This window comes from Mizuhopecten yessoensis, unplaced genomic scaffold (genome assembly GCF_002113885.1).
Source record: "Mizuhopecten yessoensis strain PY_sf001 unplaced genomic scaffold, ASM211388v2 scaffold6505, whole genome shotgun sequence".
Lineage (NCBI taxonomy): Eukaryota > Metazoa > Mollusca > Bivalvia > Pectinida > Pectinidae > Mizuhopecten > Mizuhopecten yessoensis.
Genome location: NW_018406583.1, coordinates 474,428 through 497,926, shown reverse-complemented (window position 1 = coordinate 497,926; position 23,499 = coordinate 474,428). Strand labels below are relative to the sequence as shown.

Sequence of the window (23,499 nt, the reverse complement as noted above, 5' to 3'; positions counted from 1 at the left end):
CTACAGTGAGTAAAGGAAACAGACAAAAGCAAGCATGAAGAGGTAGCCCCATTCATGTCTCCTATAGCAGTAATAAGCAGGTTAGTTACCCCACTGCAGAACTGCAGACCAGCCATCATTTAAAAATATATGAAAACATATTGTATTAATAAAAAAATCGATTAATTCAAGAACAAAGAATGTAGATTCATCGACACCTTTTTGGAGGGATTTCATATGAAGAAAGTCCATATGCTTTGAAAATAGTATAGTAAGATATATAAAATAAAACTGTAAGTTAAATAATAAACGAAACACAATAAAAGCATCGGAAAGATACCGAAACAAAATGGAAGACAACTTGAACTTAACACAAATAAACTGCATATTAAATCAGATACTCTTGAAGGACAAGTATTCCTATCCAATCAAAGAATCCAAAAATGTGGTACGTCACCAACACAATTGCAGACACAATCAGGTACAATGTATTTGATAAATCAATCTTTTTTATTTAAAATATTAAACTGAAAATATGTTGGTCAGAGAACAGTCAATGAAAGACTCCACAGGTCAAAAACAGTCTAATGATTTCCATCGAGAATACCAAAAATATTAAATAATATACGTATAATTTTATTTCTGCGAGTGATGTGTTTTTAGTTGTTTTCCTGCAACTCCTTGTATGCTAATATATTTAACGAAGAATCCCCGTGTTAAAATAAGCTCTTATTTTTGTATTAACCCCTCCCTGACTCTATAACCAGATGTAATATTCATCTGTTACCGTACTTGTATATATCATTTACAGCAACTCGCCGGGATATTGTGCGAATTGCTAACATATTTGACAAATTAAAAGCTCGAACCAATTGAAAAAAATGTAGAAAATGGAATTGCCAACTTAACATGTAACGGGAACCATGTTTATGGAACATAGACTTTACTCTCAAATCAAATAAAGCCGAAAAAGACCATACTGTAAACAAAGCTACAAAGTGACAAATATTAATTTTCGACTAAAAAATTGAATAGCATGATAATAGTTATTTTAAGTTTAAACAATAATAAACTCCGCTTGTGCTGAAATACAGAGAAACAGGTGACAAGTTTATTTTTTTCAAATGGTTTATTTTAAGTAGAAGTGTTATATAAATACTACCAGTTTCAATGACAGAAAAGCATGGCCTGTTATCGATATCCAGGGTTTCATAAAGGCATAGTCTTAATGAGTACTGACTTCACATGAAGTAGACAGCGTGAAAACACGGCAGTTCTTTCCAGGACCCCTACGTACTCTGGAAACATTAACCACATCAGGAGCAAGCGGTTTGTAACGACTGACGATCGAGTGGCTAGTGCGATACTACAACATGAAGATGTGTTTAATACCGACATATTGCATAGTTGGTACGTTTGAGCTGGAGAGATAAGCTGCATGGACAGACGTACGCGTGCCGCGATATAAAGGCTTGGGGAATGATGTACGGTCCCAGCCTGTGCAGCTGTTGTGCGCCAACTTTTCGTTTCTTTTTGAAGACGTAAAGTATGATTTTTATTTGCATGATGTGTGCCTAAGGTTATGTGTTTTTATTCTGTTTTATGTTCGGTGTGAGATTTTGAGGCCGTTTAGCCCGGGACGTGTACTATGCGCGACATATGTCGGGCTAGTTCTCATCACCTACTGACTATAACAGTAACATTCACTCGTACCTCTCACAGATATGGAGTCATTCGGCAACTGACACTGAATCAAGCAAGAAACTACAGATAAGAAAAAAAAATGTCTAAGTCCCTCTATTTTACAGTGAAAAAAAAATGTGTAGCATTGAAAATCCATTTTGGTAAAGTTATTATAGGAAAACACATAAAATTAAAAATAATACAAAATAAAACTATCCTGTTGAGGGCAAAGTAAGATACAAGGGCATAGTAGTGTGTGTGTTACCGCGTACTGCCTTATTTTACTTTTGAAAATACTGATTAGTGTACCTTTCTTGTTTCGCTGCCACTATCCCGACTATAACTTTGAGGACATGCCATTCCTTTGAGTTGATTTATATTTATTTTTCATGACATGAGTCGTCAATGAAACAGAAGACGCTCGCCCTTCAGGAACACCTGGTCTTATTTTCATTTTACTTCTTCAGGGGTCTCCGTGTCAGTCTTTAATTTGGATATCTTTTTGCCTTAGTTTTGTCGACTTTGAATTGAATTAACGGTTTTGTCGACATTACGGTAAGATCTTCGTTTCTTACATCTTTGTGTGTTTAAATGCGATACAAGGTTAATGAGCTCACTATTGACAGGTCCGATAGTAGCCTAATTACAGTGATAAGATTGGGGGTCACTGGTAACACTGGTACTGATATCGCGGGTTTAGTATTATCCTAGGATATTGAGTTCATTACTACCACGTCCTACCTTGGGTTTAGTACTATTATAGGATATCGAGTTCACTACTACCATGTTCTAACGTGGGTTTAGTACTATTATAGGATATCGAGTTCACTACTACCACGTCCTACCATGGGTTTAGTACTATCATTGAATATCTAGTTCACTACTACCACGTCCTACCGTGGGTTTAGTACAATCATAGGATATCGAGTTCACTACTACCACGTCCTACCATGGGTTTAGTACTATCATTGAATATCTAGTTCACTACTTCCACGTCCTACCGTGGGTTTAGTACAATCATCGGATATCGAGTTCACTACTACCATGCCCTACCATGGGTTTAGTACAATCATAGGATATCTAGTTCACTACTACCATGCCCTACCATGGGTTTAGTACAATCATAGGATATCTAGTTCACTACTACCATGTTCTAACGTGGGTTTAGTACTATTATAGGATATCGAGTTTGCTACTACCACGTCCTACCATGGGTTTAGTACTATCATAGGATATCGTGTTCACTACTACCACGTCCTATCATGGGTTTAGTACAATCATTTAATATCGTGTTCACTACTACCACGTCCTACCATGGGTTTAGTACTATCATTGAATATCGTGTTCACTACTACCACGTCCTACCGCGGGTTTAGTACAATCATAGGATATCGAGTTTACTACTACCATGCCCTACCATGGGTTTAGTACAATCATAGGATATCGAGTTCACTACTACCACGTCCTACCATGGGTTTAGTACTATCATGGAATATCGTGTTCACTACTACCACATTCTACCGTGAGTTCAGTACTATCATGGAATATCGTGTTCACTACTACCACATTCTACCGGGAGTTCAGTACTATCATGGAATATCGTGTTCACTACTACCACATTCTACCGGGAGTTCAGTACTATCATGGAATATCGTGTTCACTACTACCACATTCTACCGTGAGTTCAGTACTATAATTGAATATCGTGTTTACTACTATCACATTCTACCGTGAGTTCAGTACTACCACGTTCTACCATGGGTTTAGTACTACCATTGAATTTCGTGTTCACGACTATCACATTCTACCGTGAGTTCAGTACTATAATGGAATATCGTGTTTACTACTATCACATTCTACCGTGAGTTCAGTACTACCACGTCCTACCATGGGTTTAGTACTATCATGGAATATCGTGTTCACGACTATCACATCTACCGTGAGTTCAGTACTATCATGGAATATCGTGTTTACTACTACCACGTTCTACCGTGGATTTAGAACTACAGCGTCCTGCTGCTGGTTTTAAATCGCACGTGCGACCCACCCAGACCACATGATTCTTACTGTAGGACGGCACATAATGTTATTGTATCTGATAAGTGGCAAGTCGGTGTGCCATTAGTCTGTGAAATTCTGTTTATTTTGAGGGAGGCACCTCAGGAAATGATTCCTTTCTTCAAGTGGATCGTGACGATGAGGAACAAACTATAGCACTATTTATTAGTTCTATTCTCACATTCTGAGTTAGATTTTAAATAAATCAGTTTGATAATTCCATAACTAGTAAAATTAAACAAACATACATGTTTTTCCACTGATTCAAAATGACCATTACAAGAACTAATACTAAATATCAAAAAGAGGTTTGCACCGACACCGCAAAAACTATGTTTCATATTTTTATGTATTTAGTAAAAACCACCTTCTAGATTTTCCCTTGATAATATATTACCTGCATCATAACAAACCATTGGATTTTACATTGTTTATACCGTGATTTCCTTTATCGCGGTTATGCATTATTATATACGAAATTTATGTATTAAGCCGTTGCGGTTTTGACTGTTTATATAATAACTCCCTGTCACGAGATTGCACCATTGCAATAAAATAAATAAAAAATTTAAGCAATTGACGTTGTGTCTTGTTTTTACAATAATTTAAGGTAACGAGTGTTTTGTCTTAATTATGCAATAAATTTATGTGACAAGTCATTGAGGATTTTATATTTTATGGCTAAAGTTTTTTTCAATATATGGCAGTAATGTTTATATTAAAGTATTGGAAATTTGTTTGAAGAATTAGTTTGTATTAGGGTAATTGAAATTAAAATGAGGTTGTTGTTTTTTGAAATATTTAAAATGAGTTATTAGCTGCGTAGAAGAATAATTCATGGCAAAAGTTACTGTTACCTTTTGTGTAAGATTATTTCACATACTAAATATATCACGTTCAAGTTAACGAGATGTTCACTGAAAATAAAACAATGAGCGATGAGTTATATTATATAAGGAAATTATCTCAATGTTCAGATATACGTTAAGATTTACTCATCGTTTAACCTTATTACTGTTTATGTTAATAATGTTTATTTCGTTCTTATTTTTGTCTTTGATATCTTCATCCCTTTGAAAAACGTAAGGCAAGACCGCCTTTACTACCATAAAATTGTTTATAAATGATTAAATAGTGCTCTCATCAACTTTCATGAAAACTGGTATTCCGTTTGTCGATTTTAACATATATGTTTGTTTTTTAGTTATATATACGAAATGTCTGTTAATAAGAATATTAATAATCACTAATGATACCTAGCAAAGCAATACGTCGGTTTTAATACTCTGGTAACTTTTAGCATTGATTTTTCTTTTTTCGAAATTTTATGTAAAATACTTGTTTCAAGTGATTTATCATCCGTTGTTGTCAAATGTTGTGAAGTCGTAAGGTTATGAAGAGTTTTAAAAGCTCCTTTCCCCGTTTTGCCGTATTTGTAAATGCGTATCTAAACACTTTAGACTTATTTTTTTTTACATGTTTTGACATAACGTCACACTGATGATACAAATGGTGAATTCAATATATACTTTGTTAGGCTGTCTGCTACAACTAACTAAGTTTCTTAAATAGAGTTGTCGTACTTAATATTTAAGTCATCATTTTGTGTGTTTAAACAGCAATCATTAACCCTCCGAACGTGCTGCATCAGCCTAAACATTACTAAACATCACTAAACATTACTGAACAATACTAAACATTACTAAACAATACTAAACATTACTAAATATCACTAAACATTACTATTACTAAACATTACTAAACATTCACATACAATGAATTCTTACTACGTAAAGCTGGCTTGTGTGAAAAATAAATTATTATAGTTTCTTTATCATTTGTCAAGTAAATCCCCTATAGCTGTCCTGTATAAATAATTGATAATTAGTGTCGTCTATAGCTGTCCTGTATGAATAATTGATAATTAGTGTCGTCTAATTGATGATTATAAAGGAAAGGGAAGATAAGAAGATAAAGTGGAAGATAAAGTGACAAGGAGAAAAAGCAAGATGGCCTCTTTTATACGGCTAGTTATATCGAATACTATACTGCGAAATCAGTATTTTTGGTGAGTTTTTATTAATTTCCTTGGTTATCTTCATCCACGAATTCATTGGCCCACGAAGTAATTATAAATTTGACATAAAGCCATTCATTTACCGACGAAATGGTATTTTTATTCAGGAAAACCACGACATTTGGGCTCTACGAAAACATCTCATTTCAGGTATGGAAATGTTCTTCCTGTAAGTAGCCAAATGGTTCAGATTGTAAAATCGCTGTATTTTGCTATGGTAAACCGATCGCGATTTCAAAGATGTTGCAAACAGTTATGCGGGTATGTAAAAAATGAGTATCTTCGCGTTGAAGTCTTTGAAAGAACAAATTGGAAAACAAACGTTCGCAAAATTCATGTGCTATGTTGTATTCAAGACGGGACATATATCACTGTTTACGGATCAGAGACAAGAAAACATATCCTAGTAATAGGAAATATATCTAGGTCAGGAAAACAAAAATATTTTTATTTTCAGCATTAAAAAGAAGTCTCGTTCCATAACAAGCAAATTGCTAAGGCTAATACAAGACGTTTGTAAGAGGCCAAAAGCTTGAACAAAGTCTCGTGATAAATCGTTTAAAGGGCTATGTTGATAGGTTCCTCACACACACTGCGTATTTCACTTACGATATCTAAATATATCCGGCTTAAAGTTAAATAAGGCAAATGTACCACAATATCAAAACGAAAGAACAAGATCAGAACTTGAGGTCGATACAAAATGACAATCAAGATAAAAATCAAAATTAAAGGCGCCATGATTTTCCAAGAAACCACTGGAAGCGAAACTAGATTCTCTTGAAACATTTTTTCTCCGCATATGAGAACAGTCATAATTTATTATATTTACTATCACAAGATTTACGATAATATAATTAACGGATAAATTTATGTGTTTTGTATGCTTAACCAAACAAACACCATCATATCATTCAAACGCTTGTTAACTAGGTCGAATTTATCATATATTAATGTATATTTTTTCATAGTAAGATAGCATCATATTTTAGCCCCTTGGGAATATTTATGTAAATACATCGCCCCGTGACAAATGACATTACTTTATTTATCCACCTATAACCTACTAACACATATAAGTCATTCAAAAATATACACTCACGTACTTTTCTTCATATCTGATTATCCAAAAAATGAAATTAAAATTGAGTCATACCCAAATCGTCAGTCTTATCTCTAATTTTAAGATGTATTCAAGCCTTTTTGAACGCTCTAGATCAGCATCCGATCGTCGCGACTCATAGCAATATTAGATTTAGCTTAAAGTTTATCGACAAATCTTCGCTCGTAGAGCAATCAAGTCCCCTATCAGGCGATTATCATTGGGGCTATAAAATCATTTCTATGGAACTACAACCTAGCCGATTCACCTTTAATACTACCGCATGTAGATACCATCAAAAGTTGATGGTTGAGTTTTAGCATGGGAAAATCTTTTTTCTATAAAGATTCGAGAAAAATTAAATGAAATATGTTTATAAAGGCTGCGACAATTAGAGCGTCTGTCGAGGCGAGTCCCTCTCCGTATTATCAACTTAACTCATTCACCCCTGACATTTCATAATAAACTATTCCAACCTTTGAATTGGAAGATTTTAAATGTGTATTCAGGGGTGAATGAGTTAATGTATCGAATAAACTGCTTTGTAAGTCAGATATGTTATTATTCGGGAAGTGATTCGTATATCATCTATAACAAGGTTACTCTTGTTACGTTTCTGAGTGTTATATGTTAATTAATTGTTATCGTATCCTACAACATTAATCATTAATATAGACTCTTACTACTTGAATAATATATAACATCACGATTAATTCAAATCGATGTTTTTCTGAATGAAATAAGATTCAAGTAAAATTGAAAATGTATGTATTTAGGTTAATTACAATTTTCATTTCATTGGTGAATTTATTTATATAATTACGTCCGTGTTCATTTTGTTTGATCTTACAAGACATTAAATTTTCTGACGGTTTCAATTTCAGTGACATTTCCATTCTTTGAATTAATTTTAAAATATGTCAATAATTTATATATGCGGTGCACTGCCAGGCCCGGTAAGCTATCAGAACTACCGTGTATGTTTTTCCTTGTTATGATTCATTCTCATCTACACAATCCCACGCGATATTAAATACATCTGTGTGAATGTCCCCTATACTAATACTTCTGTCGTGTAGAATATGTTTATCATATAAACGGATGTAAAGTCGCCGATGTGGGCAAGCTTTATGGTTCGTCAGGCGAAGGGAAGAATCAGAAAGTTATGTGTACCGAATGTAGGATGTCTATATTGTTTATCATCAGGGAGAATATAATGTATATCTGGTTTACCATAGTTTCCATACACAAGTAGTCGTTATCATCCGAGGAATCCGCACTGTTGCTCAATAGCTACCGGCAGTGAATCATTTGCCATACCATAGGTTATTTATTAAATAATGTCTGATCACAACGGAAGAGTAAACGGGCGCGATTACTTTTCACTGATGTTATTTTTCATTTTATTTTCTAATATTCGATTGCAAAAATAAAACAGCAACATTGAGGTGAGGCCCAAAAAAAACACAATATCAATTTTATTGTACGAAAACAGGACGGCAAAGACAAAGTTGTCTACCCAATTTACATGAGTGACTCCTTTGCAGTTTTAAGGGTCATCTTTTCTCTGGCCGGTGTCACAAGGTAAACTGTTGGTGTCAAATAAGGTTAAACAGAATTGATTTGCTAAACTAACTGACGGATTTAGGCTGAATCATTTAACCAGTCAGGGAAATGCTTAGAAACTGAAATACTTAATTTGACCTTGGAGAACCCAGGAAAATTGTCAATGAAATATGATAATATCACGAATGTCTAAGTGCTGACAACAAACTCGTTTGATCATGCTCAATACAAGTACACATTATCTGTCTAAAACGCAGAATACATCGATAATGATCAAAATCAGAAAATATCTCAGTGGTTTCACTAATACGTCTTAAACCTAAATATAAAAGTAGAATAGGTCAAAGTCAACTTATTTTCTTAGATAATAATGTATACAGGTGTAGTAAGTGCAAAACATTTGCAGATCAGATAAAAATAAGATTTCATGTGACATATGCGTATGTATTAATGCATTAATTATAAATTGTCATGATTCTACAGATGTGATAAATCATTTATTGATATTTGTGGTGAAGGTATACATCTGTTCCTCTACCGTTTCGTCATTCAAACTTACTATGTTTTTAGCAGAAAGGTTAAACAAAGTGTTCACGTAATGCGTGTGACAAGTTTGGTTGATATATCTATCATACACCGGTGCTATAAGGCAATGTTACAATACCAGCACAGACATTTTTTGTGGTTTGTAATTGTGACGTCACAGAAGCAATATAATGACGTCACACATCCAAGGCAATGGAGAATCTTGTGATTTTTTGTCACATATTGTCGCTCATTGTGACGTCACATGAACAATATTATGACGTCATATATCCAAGACAAAGGAAAATCTACTGATTTCTTGCTTCTTTGATCAGTCGAAGTGTTAAAAATGTGGAATTTAACGTTCAACTCATTGCCTTTATATCACATCTGAGTATAAGAAACTCGCTGAATTTCGTTTCATCAAAATTACATGTAGTGGAAGCCCGCTTTTGAAAGATTCTATCAATACCTGTAGTAAGACATCAAATATAGTGTTACGTCTTCAGAAAAAACGGCAGAACCTCTAAATGATAAATAACATAAGAAAAAAAATGAACATGAGAACTATCGGAAACAATATGGTATATAGCTTTATGAATAATATGATGACGAAACACATTTGTTTTACATTCGGATACATTTTATACTGAGTATGCAATACGAATCATTACGTGGGTGATTCAAATTAACAACATGTACACTATATACGATTTTAGTTTTAATTGGCGGTATTGTAGATGTGAAGCATAAAAAAAACTATCAAATTTTAAGGAAAAAATGTTTTAAAAATAAAAAAAATACCAAATATCTGTATAACAACATGTAGAGGATTTAGGAAGTAAATAAACAATGATCTATGCTTGTATAATGTGTTCATCAAAGTTAACAAAGAACGCGAAAAAAAAAATCAGAAATAAATATAAATTGAATTTATAACAAATTGTGTCAATGCTTTAAAGTAATAATGCTTCAAGCGTGTTCCTGGTACCTCCTTTTAATCAACCATCAAACACAGTTACTGCTTGGTATTCCACTTTGTGAAACTATTTCAACGTGTTGGCACACTAGCCTGGATTGCTAAGGCGATCTTACATCAACATCTCAGGCAAATACAACCATTCTGTAAAATAAATTTCGATATTTGTCACTATTTGTAAGACAGATTAGAGGTTTATGGGTGTCTAATTTTCCTCTGGTACTTTAACGTTCCTGTCGAGATAGAATTAATCAAAAGTTGATTCGGCGGTTGTTGGTTTACAGGCAAGGACATAGGCATCATTTCAAATTGTTGGCCCGACCGTCTGACATCTGCGCGCTGTAGACCCGTGTTAACTTTGCAATACCTGTACATTACGAGCGAATTAATACTAGACACCCGACATTGTCTCTGTACGCTTTTATAATTACCAACACACCAATTATTTGCCAATTCTCTTCCTTGACTAAAGTTAATATTCCCCGGGCTGTAAATCTCGTGTAAAACTCAGACTAGTTTCAGTTTAAACATCTGACTGGCTCCAAGTTCTGCTATAAATTTGTGTCTCGGCATACCAAAGCATGGTCTTGTATCAGAGAAGTTCGGTGAAGCCTTTCGGAATGGTCTGATGATACCGGACGATATACACTGTCATATAATATACATGTTTGTTTCTATGTCACAACATACAAATTTACTTACGTATTTCATGAACTTCAAACACATGTTATTGCCTTTATTACTTATTTTCCATCTTAACCTTTTCGACTCATTACCAAGATGTCGTTACAGATATGTAGAAAAAAGCTTATATAAACGTTTGGAATACTCAATATTTTTATTTCACGTTATAAATTGCTTTTGCATGGTTTGTCAACATCAAAACCATATACAATAAAGTACAGTTAAAACGTAACGATAGTTTTTTTTCACTTTCATGGAATTTAGATATATATTTCCATTGCATTATATTTCCTGTTTGTTATGGTCTGTCCTGTTAACTAATTCACCCCTGAAGACACTTTTAAACTCTTCCAATTCAAAGGTTGGAATAGTTCATTATGTAATTTCAGAGGTGAATGAGTTAACGTACTTTGTAATTACTTTTAATAAATATATGCATGTAGGCCTACTGCTGCTTATTGACAAAATATATATATATATAAAACGTTTAATACATGTACGTATAGATAATTACCGAGAAAGCGGCCATGTGAAACAGCCTTCTACAAGGAAGCGCAATCTCAGCAATTGTTAGAAAAATAGAAATGATCTCTAATAAAATAAAGATAAAAACATGAGAAATAATTAAATTAAATAATTGAAATAATTGTTCACAAAAGAAGTATTTCAATTAGTTTAATGGTCATTATTGATTTATTGTTTTTTTATGTATCATTGTTTCATGTTCACGGTGCCAATGATAAGGACAAAAAGACAGTTTTTGTTTTCGTAATTCGATTGCAAAATCATGTGCAAGCACTAATGTGCAATTTTTAGTATTTAGTCCGATATATTTTTTAGTTTAAAGCTATGCATAAGTTTGTTATATTTGGAGCGTGTATATTTAACATGCAATTCATAATTTCATGTATTTACCGATTAAAGGTTGTATAAAATGTTTTTTTTATAAAATCCTGCTGAGCAAATGTCCCGATCAATTGAGTCTTGCGACAAACAATGCATCGTGTACACAAAGACTTTGACGTAATATTGGTTATTCCGTAACTGTGATAATTATGACAGCGATGTGAGGTCTTTAGTGACAATTACAATGCCCCTGTTGAGCGTTCTTTAGATGTTTTTGACATACGTTTAGTAACAATTACAATGCCGCTGTTGAAGGGTTCGTTAGATGTTTTTGACAAACGTGTAAATATAACATTTCCGGTCTTCCGTCTAACAATTCAATTAGATGATAACCGAGATATGTGTTGATGTCTGCCTTACGATAACAATAGGGCGTCTTTATCGATCGTCTTGACACTAATTCTGCTGCCGTAAGGTGTGTACCGGGGGTACAGCTTTAATTAAATATCATTTCTCGTCCAGGTGAAAATTGCACCAGCGCTAAGAAACCAAGCACCTGTAGAAAGGGCCACCGGGCCGAGTGGATACCCTAGGGTTGTACAGATCACTGATCAGACTACCCTTATTACAACAGTCGGACATCGCACCTCCCATCGCCGAACCCCTACTCTCTAATTTGGTTTATCTAAACAATTTAGTCGATTAATTGATCAATTTGTAACTATATTCCGTGTCATTATCGTCGACCTGCAAATGGCGCGCGCACTCACTGAGACTAAGTAACGTGAATACGACATCTTTTGATCGGTAGGGCGGAACCTGGGGTGGAAAGGGAGGTCGTGGAGGGGGACAAACACCCCATTCACCGCACACTTACAAAGGTCGGCCATACGGTTGAAGTGATAAAAACGCACATTTCTACCCTTATTGAACGAATTCAACTTGCGTATATTAAATTATATAGTTTGTGATTTCGTAAAATTAAATGTGGTTAGTTTTATACAATTGTGTCTTGTGGCGAAAAAAGTAATTGAATTAGTGGTGTGAAATATATTCGTACGGTGGTCGACTAAAAGATTCAAACATGTTTTACGTTATCAGATGACGAAGTAAGTCTTAGTCATGTTATTAAGTTACGTGAATTATATTAGTTTTGAAGTGAAGATGTATAATAACATTGATATTTCAATTTGTGTTATATAAATGCACAAACTACGTTAAACATTTATCATAATTTTTTTATTATCATAGGAATGTTGATGCGGTTAGATACATATATTTATATTTGCGAACGAATAAAGATCGTCAATGTTTAGATTCGGGAGTAACGTTCACTTCCCTGAAATCAATTAGCGAATCCCTCTCCCCCCAAACTCCATCTCATCCGTATACTCGCACATGCAAGTAAAGTGAAGCAAACCTATCCATTACCATCATTAATCCCCCCCTCTAATAATCCCTAGCACATCCCAACAGCCAGCCATTCCCTCCCAGACAGTCCTCACTCCAACAACAAGACATTTTCCTATCGTATCGTTTATTTTGCACCATTAACACCCGTCCCCGTCATCGCATCCTCAATATTCCAAATATCAGCCAGCTTCCATCCGTTACATAAGCGTATAACGCTAATTCTATCATCCCAATCCACCAATCTCTCCCTCAACTCACAAATATCCCAATCACAATGCAACACCCCCCCCCCCCCCACCCCACCCACCCCACACAAAACAACCCCCCCCCCCCCCCAACTCACAAATATCCCAAACACAATGCACCCCTCACAACTGACAAATATCCTAACCACAATTCACAAATCAGAAACCTTCTCACACAACCAACAAACTTCCCCCACAGGCTAACAACTTCTCACAATCCACTCATGACTAACAAACTACAACTAACCTGTCCCCCTCACCACGCCCCACTAGCTAGCCGTGTGATCTCTCAGATTGGTATCAATCTCTTACTGATCAATGATCGATCTGTCACGGATAACTTTGTGGACAGACATTGGGCCGACACCCAACAGTGTCAGTAATACTACGTCCGGAGTAAACTGTCCATTCATAAAATATCAAACGAGTAAACTAATACCGAATCCAGTGGAAAACCAACTCTGTTCATTCATAAAATAACAAACGCGTAGACTTATACCGAATCCAGTGGAAAAGTTGAAAACCAACCCTGCCCATTCACAAAATATCAAACGAGTAAACTAATACCGAATCCAGTGGAAACCTAGCTCTGTTCATTCATAAAATCTTCAGCATTGTCACTGTGTCCTTGTCAGCAATAACACAGTCTAGTGTAAACTTTGTCTGTCCATACCCACCTCACCATGTAGTCTTATAACTGCAAGTTGACATTACCCCCTCCATCACAATGAAACGACAAGAAATATACCCTATAAGATATTTCTTTAAGCATGTAACGACACCAATACAGACAAATACAATATCTCTAGTTTCGACGCAAAAAAAAAAGTGTACTAATATTATACAGATGTACACAATACATTTGTACCTGTTGAAGACGTGCTCTATTTATGTGTGTTGGAAATATTGTGAATAAAACGTTCTGAAGAACAAACCCTCTTCTTTCCTGGTAGAGCTGTACGTATAATACACATCAGTCCCACTTGTGATCTTGTATACTGTACATATGTAGCAGTGGAGGTTACGTTGAGAGATGTTGGCGATATCTGGCTGTGTGTACACTACTAGGTTGCTATACAAAACTCAGTGTCTAATACATCCTGTATACAATTCCGTATTCTCCCCATTTCATTCCATTATCCTTTTTATTGGCTTGTCAGATTCTTCTCCATTTTCCTAACACGGTTTATTTGGGAGCATAGATTTAAGGGGACGAATTGACACTTGTTAGCGTGTCCTATTAATATCTTCAACCATATTTTGTTATAATAATACTAGGATGAATATTTACTGCATAAAATACAGTTTAAACTAATATTAAAAATAAAGCTCTTTGATCATATGGTAATAGATTAATTTTAGATTGTTTTCAAATTACCAGAAGTCAATAGTTATACTGTCTAAGTTAAATGAGAATTGTTTTTTTCCGAAGAAAATGGCGTTCAATGTGAGCTGTATACGTGGTTGTCGTGTTGTTTCAAAATTTATAATTAGTCAAAAAATTATATATGTAATTTTATTGTCTTCGTTATTATACTGGAAAATATTGTGTTGTGTTTCATTAATATCCATGTTGTAGTAATAATGAAAAAAATATCAAATACTTATTTATAATGTCTCGAGAGAAATACTGAAAATATATCGTTTGTTTAAAATGTCTGAGTTGTAATACCATAAATTCCGTATTTTTTGTTTATAATGTCTGATCGTCGACACATCTACAAGTTTATATAAGCAGAATCTTTTTAAACAGGTGTTAAGAAATTCTGCATGACAATAAATCGTTTAACCATTAAATCAAACGGACAAATTTTGTGTCGTTTTAATTTTATTACAATCCATTTATGCATCGCCCTATCTATACCTTACAGGAATTAATCTGAATTATAATGTTCATCCATGCCATGTTTAGCTAATCTATTCTGTGTGGGTTTCATATAATGAATGATGTATTTGTTATCCAATTGAAGTATTTGACGAACATAGCAAGTTATATAAAATATGCAATGGAAATCATTTAATCAGATGAAAGTGTAACAGATGATATTTTTATATACATATAATTACTTACCATAATCATATGTCTATTCCTTAATGTCTTTATTGTAGGCCTACTACGTAATACTTCACCGTATGATGTCTCTTAACACGCCTACAAGGTAATGTTTTGTATTATCATGTATTTATATTAGGATTACTACATGGAAGCATGGTTCCAACGGTTAAACCAGAGCGTCATGAGGCGAAATTATGCAGGATTTTGTTTTTATTTTAAGAGCAGAGCGAAAAGTATTTTATAGTTATGTTCATATTTTGAATAATTTATATAATACTGAAATAATGACGTGACAATTTGTTAACACTCCATAAACAATGTATTAAGTACTTTATATTTTAATGTCCATATACTATGTATTACATGTGTTTGTATAATTTATATTACGATTTAAATATATACACTTATATTACAATGCACAAATGTATATACATTTTATACTATAATACGTATACTTTAGATAACAATGTATTCATACCTTATACAAAGTATACTTCATATTAAAATGTTCACCTACTTTATTACAATACGTATACTTTATATTACAATGTATATATACCTTAACTACAATACGAATACATACATTATACTACAATTCGTATACATTATGTTAAAATGTAGACATACTTTATACTTCAATATGTATACTTTATATTACAATTTATATACATTTTATAGTACAAAACATAGACTTTACATTGCAATGAATATGCACTTTATTTACAATACGGAAGCTACTGAGTAAATCTAGGCCGCTGAGAGAGTTCTGTGTAGCAGCCCTAGCCAGCTCGTTTTTAGGGCCGGGATGACAATGGCGAGGACAGAATGCGTGAGAAGCACGGTCGTACCCCTGATTAACACGTAAGTCTGTTGACAGTAATATGGAATACCGTCACGTCTGTGGCCAGACATAGAAACAACATGTACACGTAATAAACAGCTACACAACACTAGCGCCGATATAAGTGTTTAATTGAGTATATCTTGTTACATGCTTATCTACCGGCTGAGACAGGGACGTTCAGACCGGGACGAGCTTTCCAGTACTCTCCAAGCTCCATCATCAGGATCCCATCTCTACAATGCTCTCGAATATCCCCATACAAGCTCCCGAATATACACATGCAAAGCTCTTGAATATACCCAACAAGAGCCCAAAAGGAGAATCGTTACCGAACAGACACATGTAACAGACCTCCCCCGAATATATACTCTAATCTCTGTTATATTCCAAATGTACCATGCACAATCACCAAAACAATAACTCATTGTGTTCTGGATCTGGAAAATAACAACCATTCGATGCTTTCGTTGATAGGCAAATCCACACACCCTATACCATTACCAAACGTGGGCTAAGCCTAATAATCCAAACCCTCTAGAGCTACATAAATAGTGCGCTAATGTCACCTATTCTCACACCAATTCGTTGACTTCATATGTAGGTATAACGTGATTTCGTTACAAATCAAATAGCAGTCGGTAACCTCGTTAAAAGCCGAGAAGAATGAGCCGAGAAGAATGACCTAAACCTTTCTAAGGCTACATTTGAGTTTCGTATGGTGTCATAACAAATTGGCTCTCACTCACAAACATGGAAAATATTTGCCGGACAAGCAATCACACACATTAGCAAATTCTTCGATCTTATCAATATATGACAACAGCACTTACATATGCAGTACGATTCCTTCGTGAACCATGATAAATGCCTATTGTATCAATGCATTTCCCACATATACTGCTTTCCATCTCTCACACAAAGAAATAATTGCGAATGAACAAAGATCTTACACCCAAACAATCAGAAGTAGCCTTAGACCGTTCAATATGTTCAACTATGAATATACTTCTTTTAAAAGGAGAAGCGATTCGCCAACAAACTAAAGCCACATCCTACAGGGCCCTAATTCGTCTACAATCTTAAGTAAAATCCTAAAGGACTATTATTAATTGGCCGTTATTAATTTAACCTACACACTCAAGTAAAATCCTACAGGACCATTATTAACCTACAAAAGTGTCATCCTACAGGACCCCTGTTCCCCTACAAACTGAAGTCCTACATTTAGAGAGTTGTGAGAGGGAATTTTGCCTGTGCATACTGGTCCCCGTACGGTGTGAGACTGGTATTAGTACTAGTGATTACCTATGGGGAAATTAGGGTAAAATCTTAGTAAAGATGTTTAAAAAAACAAGAAGCCAACCCAATAACGTCCATGTGTATTGAGACAGCTGTAATCGGTACCAATTTACACCCGAAACCCATCCCCGCTTTATCATCATTACAAATGGTAACATTAACATGACTCAGAGTTAGAAAGATAGATATTAAATATCATTAATGAGTGTTAATTCTATTTAACGGTCCTCACAAAAGTGGCTTTGATTTGAGTGAGAAATAAATACCCCCACCAGCACGGCAAGTGTATGTGGTACGGGGTGTTATGTGTCGACCTTAGCCGATATTTCATAAGCATGTTTGAATTAAATCTAACCTCTCTGCAAATGTACCATGTATATAACAAACCTTAGGTTTAATGGCAAACAGATGAATGCGTCTGATCAAAGGAATAGCCGCCTCTGTGTTGGAGATATATGTTATATCTGAGATGTAAAGACATAGGGGAACAAAGTATATTTCGTTGAATGCTATTAACACCAGTCCGTACTGGCTAAATTTTTATATATATATACATACACTGTATATTAATATTTTTATACATGTTTTGTATGAGTGGGGAGAATTGTCTACATCCAGAATATAAATATCGGATGTAACCCGAATAGAAAGTCCGCCATTAGTGCGTTCATAGCGAGGTGATTATGACAAATCGTTCTACACGTGTTTCCTATGATATGATAATAGGTCATTTCTGTGTAAAAATTGAAAAAAGGAACCGCGGTGAAATATTGATAGGGCCAAGGACTTGTACCAGGTGTTATTTGAAGGATACAGAGGATGGATTCATATCTTTTTTAAAAGCTTGTCCTGGGCACATTGTTAAAATAAAATATTTTATTTTAGACACAACATACCTCAATAGTTGTTATCTGGAAGGAAACTGCAATACTAAAACATTTTTGTTAGCCGCAAATATGTGAAGGTTAGAAATTTAAAATGTTATTTATTCTCTGGTACATAGTGTCATGCGAGGTTTCCTATTTTAGTCATTTGAACATATTTTGTAATACTATTTTGTAATACTTGTCAGTACCGGTATAAATAAAATAAAAAAGACTTGAGGTTAATTAAGAATTAGCTCGGTATTACTGGTATACCGTGTAAGGATGACGTTACGGTATATACGTCTATTAAACATGAGTCTATTACACCATGTTATAAACACTATTTCGACCTCAATTAACAAGTCTAATTAATAAATAGGTGATGTGATGAAAAAAATGATTTAAAGTTGTTCGATTGTGCACAAATGAGTTTAACTGAAGGATGATATGTCAGCGACACCTGTATTTCAGTGAAAGATATCTCCGACCGAACAGAATTAATGCATTATTGACTGAATTAACCTTGTTTTGCCTGGCTGCACCTGTTTTAGCGGAAGAGCTATCAGAAATTATACACATGTATACATACATTATGAATTTATAAGTTATTTTTTTCAGCGCTGTCATGTGTTTGATTTTCCATCGATTTATTATTGTACAGTGATTTAAATTCATATTATTTATATATTCAATTTGATGATAATGATTTCGACAGGAACATGTCACATTTAAAATGTTAATTGTCAAAAATGCATAGCTAATGATAAATGTCTATTAAATGATCATGTATGACGCATACGGACATTTCTTGTATCGACCTTATCAAAACTGATATCATTTTTTCTTAATAAAATATCATATTTATACAGAAGTCAGAGTTGTTGGTATTTCCATGCCAGAAGTTGCATGTAGATGTGATGACGTAGATTGATAGTGTACATGTACATGAATTGCCTGTAGGTTTTTTTATGATAAATTAGAGCTATACTATCTCACTCATTAAACAATTGCTACTAAAATCAGAGCGGAAATCGTTGATCACGGTTTTACTTCATATAGAGATACAAGCTCTTTACTACCAGCGCTCTACTTAAAAAAGTTCAATCAAAATTATCTATTTTGATAAAGGGATTGATGAGAAATGGCGTGCCTCCTGTTTTAAATAGAAATATATTTTCTCCGCTGTCACCCAAATCCTAATATGACTATGGGGTATTTCTTTTTCTTATTTTTTTCCTGTTCGTATCATTTTTCAAACAACAGAACAGATTTCAGATAAGTAGTACTCTGGGTTGATAAAGAGAAATGGTGTGTCTATATTTACATAGAGATACACATTATTTACTCTCACGCATTTTTATATGTATCCGTTTTCATTCCTTTTTTTCATTTGTTGATTTAAATTTAAAGTAAACTTGTATTGATATTCAGAAAATCAATATAAATATTGATTCTGCCGATCAATAGACTGATATGAAACCTGTTGGAGGTGATGAATAGATCAATATAGAATACTCACAGCCACTTGACCGATAGGCCACAGTCTGCCCAGACCAGGAACAGCAGCAGGATGCAGTTGATCCACTGCCCTAGTATCATCCTGTCACGTGTCACAGCGCGGACATTAGGACGGACACAGGGAAATGTAACGTCCAATCAGACAGACACCATCACAACACACACAAAACACATCTTCACAATTCAGGAATCCGGGTGTCTGATTAAATCCCAAAAACTCACGGCAGTATAAGAAATCCTTCAGAAGGCTTTCCTGTAGTCCCTTTGCTGTTGCAAAATGCTGAAAATAAAAGGAGAATAAGTGTAAAAGATTGTGCCGGTAACATATCTGACGGAGCTCTAACACTGAGCACACTGCACCCCTCGTTCCAGTAACTCATCGCCTCCGGAGAACATCCCGGTACACTTTACTTTGTTTGTGTAGCCCATTGTGGATTCCCTACACATTTTGTGAAGCATTGTTCAAAGAGACCAAAAGTTGGGCCACCATCGGAACTTTCCCTATACCGTGCCTGTCCGAGAGGCTGACATGCGCGAGACTGCGGCTAGGGTGCGCGAGGACAGGTGTAGACTCAAGCGGGAGTGTGTAAAGATCTAAGAGTGGGACAATGTATACACACTACACCAGCCAACGGGTACAGGCGGGTACGTGTTTACAAGTCACGGATCACTGCATGTGCATGTTCACACGTCAGGGAACATTGGAGTTTAACATGAACATGTTACGGATCATTGGAACTGAGTGTGAACATGTTACGGATCTTTAGAAGAACGGGGTCCCGGTTTTCCGGATAATTATAAGTATTACTTTAATACGTAGCGGACTGTTAAAGTTGAGTATGAGCACGTTACGTATAATTGTTGTTGAAAATGAAAATGTAACGCTTCATTCGTGTTGAGTGTGAACATTTTACGGGTTATCGGAGTTGATTGTGAACAAGTTATTGATAATTGGAGTGTGAAAATATTATGAAACATTAGAGGTGAGTGTAAACAGATTACGGACCATTGAGTCGAGTGTGAGCAGTTACGGATCATTGGAGTTGTGTGTGAACAGTTACGGATCATTGGAGTCGTGTGTGAACAGTTACGGATCGTATGAGTTGTGTGTGAACAGTAACGGATCATTGGAGTTGTGTGTGAACAGTTACGGATCATTGGAGTTGTGTGTGAACAGTTACGGATCGTATGAGTTGTGTGTGAACAGTAACGGATCATTGGAGTTGTGTGTGAACAGTTATGGATCATTTGAGTTGTGTGTGATTAGTTACGGATCGTATGAGTTGTGTGTGAACAGTTACGGATCATTGGAGTTGTGTGTGAACAGTTATGGATCATTGGATTTGTGTGTGAACATGTTGCTGACTTGAGTTGTGTGTGAACAGTTACGGATCGGATTAGTTGTGTGTGAACAGGTACGGATCATTGGAGTTGTGAGAGAACAGGTACGGATCATTGGAGTCGTGTGTGAACAGTTACGGCTTATTGGAGTTGTGTGTGAAGAGTTATGGATCATTGGATTTGTGTGTGAACATGTTTCTGGGTGGAGGTATGGGTGAACATGTTACTGACTGGAGTTGTGTGTGAACAGTTATGGATCATTGGAGTTGTGTGTGAACATTTACGGATCGTATGAGTTGTGTGTGAACAGTTATGGATCATTGGAGTTGTGTGCGAACATGTAACTGAGCGGATTTGTGTGTGAACATGTTTCTGAGTGGAGTTGTGTGTGAACATGTAACTGATTGGAGATGTTTGTGAACATGTTTCTCAGTAGAGTTGTGTGTGAACATGTAACTGATTGGAGTTGTTTGGGAACATGTTTCTCAGTGGATTTGTGTGTGAACATGTTTCTGAGTGGAGTTAGGTGTGAACATGTTACTGACTAGAGTTGTGTGTGAACATGTAACTGATTGGGGTTGTTTGTGAACATGTTTCTCAGTGGAGTTGTGTGTGAACATGTAACTGATTGGAGTTGTTTGTGAGCATGTTTCTCAGTGGAGTTGTGTGCGGACATGTAACTGAGCGGATTTGTGTGTGAACATGTTACCGACTGGAGTTGTGTGTGAACATGTAACTGATTGGAGTTGTTTGGGAACATGTTTCTCAGTGGATTTGTGTGTGAACATGTTACCGACTGGAGTTGTGTGTGAACATGTAACTGATTGGAGTTGTTTGTAAACATGTTTCTCAGTGGAGTTGTGGGTGAACATGTTTCTGAGTGGAGTTGTGTGTGGACATATTACTGATTGAAGTCGTGTGTGAACATGTTACTGCCTGGAGTTGTGCGTGAAAATGCTACTGATTAGAGGTGTGTGTGAACATGTAACTGATTGGAGTTGTTTGTGAGCATGTTTCTCAGTGGAGTTGTGTGTGGACATATTACTGATTGAAGTGGTGTGTGAACATGTGACGGACTGGCGTTGTGTGTGCAAATGCTACTGATTAGAGGTGTGTGTGAACATGTAACTGATTGGAGTTGTTTGTGAGCATGTTTCTCAGTGGAGTTGTCTGTGAACATGTTTCTGAGTGGAGGTATGTGTGAACATGTTACTGACTGGAGTTGTGTGTAAACATCTTACTGATTAGAGTTTGAACATTGGAGTAAATTGCAAAAAGTGTATGGATCATTACAATAAAGTGTGAAGAGTTACGGAATATTCAGTTGAGTTTGGAGAGGTCAGTGGATCACTAGATTTAAGTTTGAACGGGTCACGGACCTTCACGGATTATTCAGTTGAGTTTGGAGAAGTCGATGGATCATTAGATTTAAGTTTGAACGGGTCACGGACCTTCTGTAGAACTGAGTGCGAATTCGTTGAGACAGAAATCGTGTGAGTTTGCACGCTACAGATACTAGTAAGACAGACATTGTGATCTGGAAAATAAAACATTGCATGTTTAAACGTTACAGATAATAAGACAGACATTGTGTTACGGACGATATAACATTGTTACTGATACTAATAAGACAGACATTGTGATCTGGAAAATAAAACATTGCATGTTTAAACGTTACAGATAATAAGATAGACATTGAGTTACGGACGATATAACATTGTTACGGATAATAAGACAGACATCATGTTACGGACGATAAGATATTGTTCGTTTACATGTTACGGATAATAAGACAGACATTGTGTTACGGACGATATATTATTGTTACGGATAATAAGACAGACATCGTGCAACGGACAATTAAACACTGTGCGTTGACATGTTGCGAAAAATTTAACAGACTTTCTGATCCGAACAAAAAAGTTGAATACGTTTCCCGTTATAGATAATAAGACAGGTATCGTGTAACGGAATATAAAAAAAACGTTTACACATTTCGTATTTGAATATACGTAGACGGTTAGATTGATTAGGGGTAAGTATGTGTCTATAAAGATTACTGAAAATTATTGGAGGTTTAACCCTCGTTATGTTCATGATGATTAGGTTTAAGCGTGAATCCCCATGGTTACATTTGTGTGAGCATTAATTACGAGATATCTAGACATGGTCTTATGTAAAAATACTGCAATCCTCACTGAGCTAGTGTGCAACACGCTTACGTGTTCTCGTTTCTCATCATTACCCCCACCCATTGCTAATTATCTATCTCGTTTGGAAGACAACCCTGGAGGTTTAGATATCTGTTAGATACTTTTTCGAAGATGCATTCGATGCCTCGAATAAAGTTGTGCACATTGTATTAATTCTACATTCGACGTGTCGAATACTTTTGTATGATGTGTAAAATAGCCAACG

At 35.4% G+C, this 23,499-nt stretch overlaps 1 protein-coding gene across 2 annotated transcripts in view; it reads right to left on the bottom strand.

Annotated features, from left to right (window-relative positions):
- The window catches only part of LOC110452245 (protein Wnt-11b-2-like), a 69,900-nt gene that overhangs the window by 27,297 nt on the left and 19,104 nt on the right, over nucleotides 1-23,499 (bottom strand). Inside the window, exon 4 of one of the 2 annotated variants that reach the window (XM_021500631.1) lies at nucleotides 19,742-20,020. In XM_021500631.1, the coding sequence (XP_021356306.1) occupies nucleotides 19,742-19,821 (80 nt within the window). In that variant the 5' untranslated portion in view covers nucleotides 19,822-20,020. Of the gene's footprint in view, nucleotides 1-19,741; nucleotides 20,340-23,499 lie in introns of those variants that run through there. The other variant, XM_021500630.1, reaches the window with a different exon arrangement.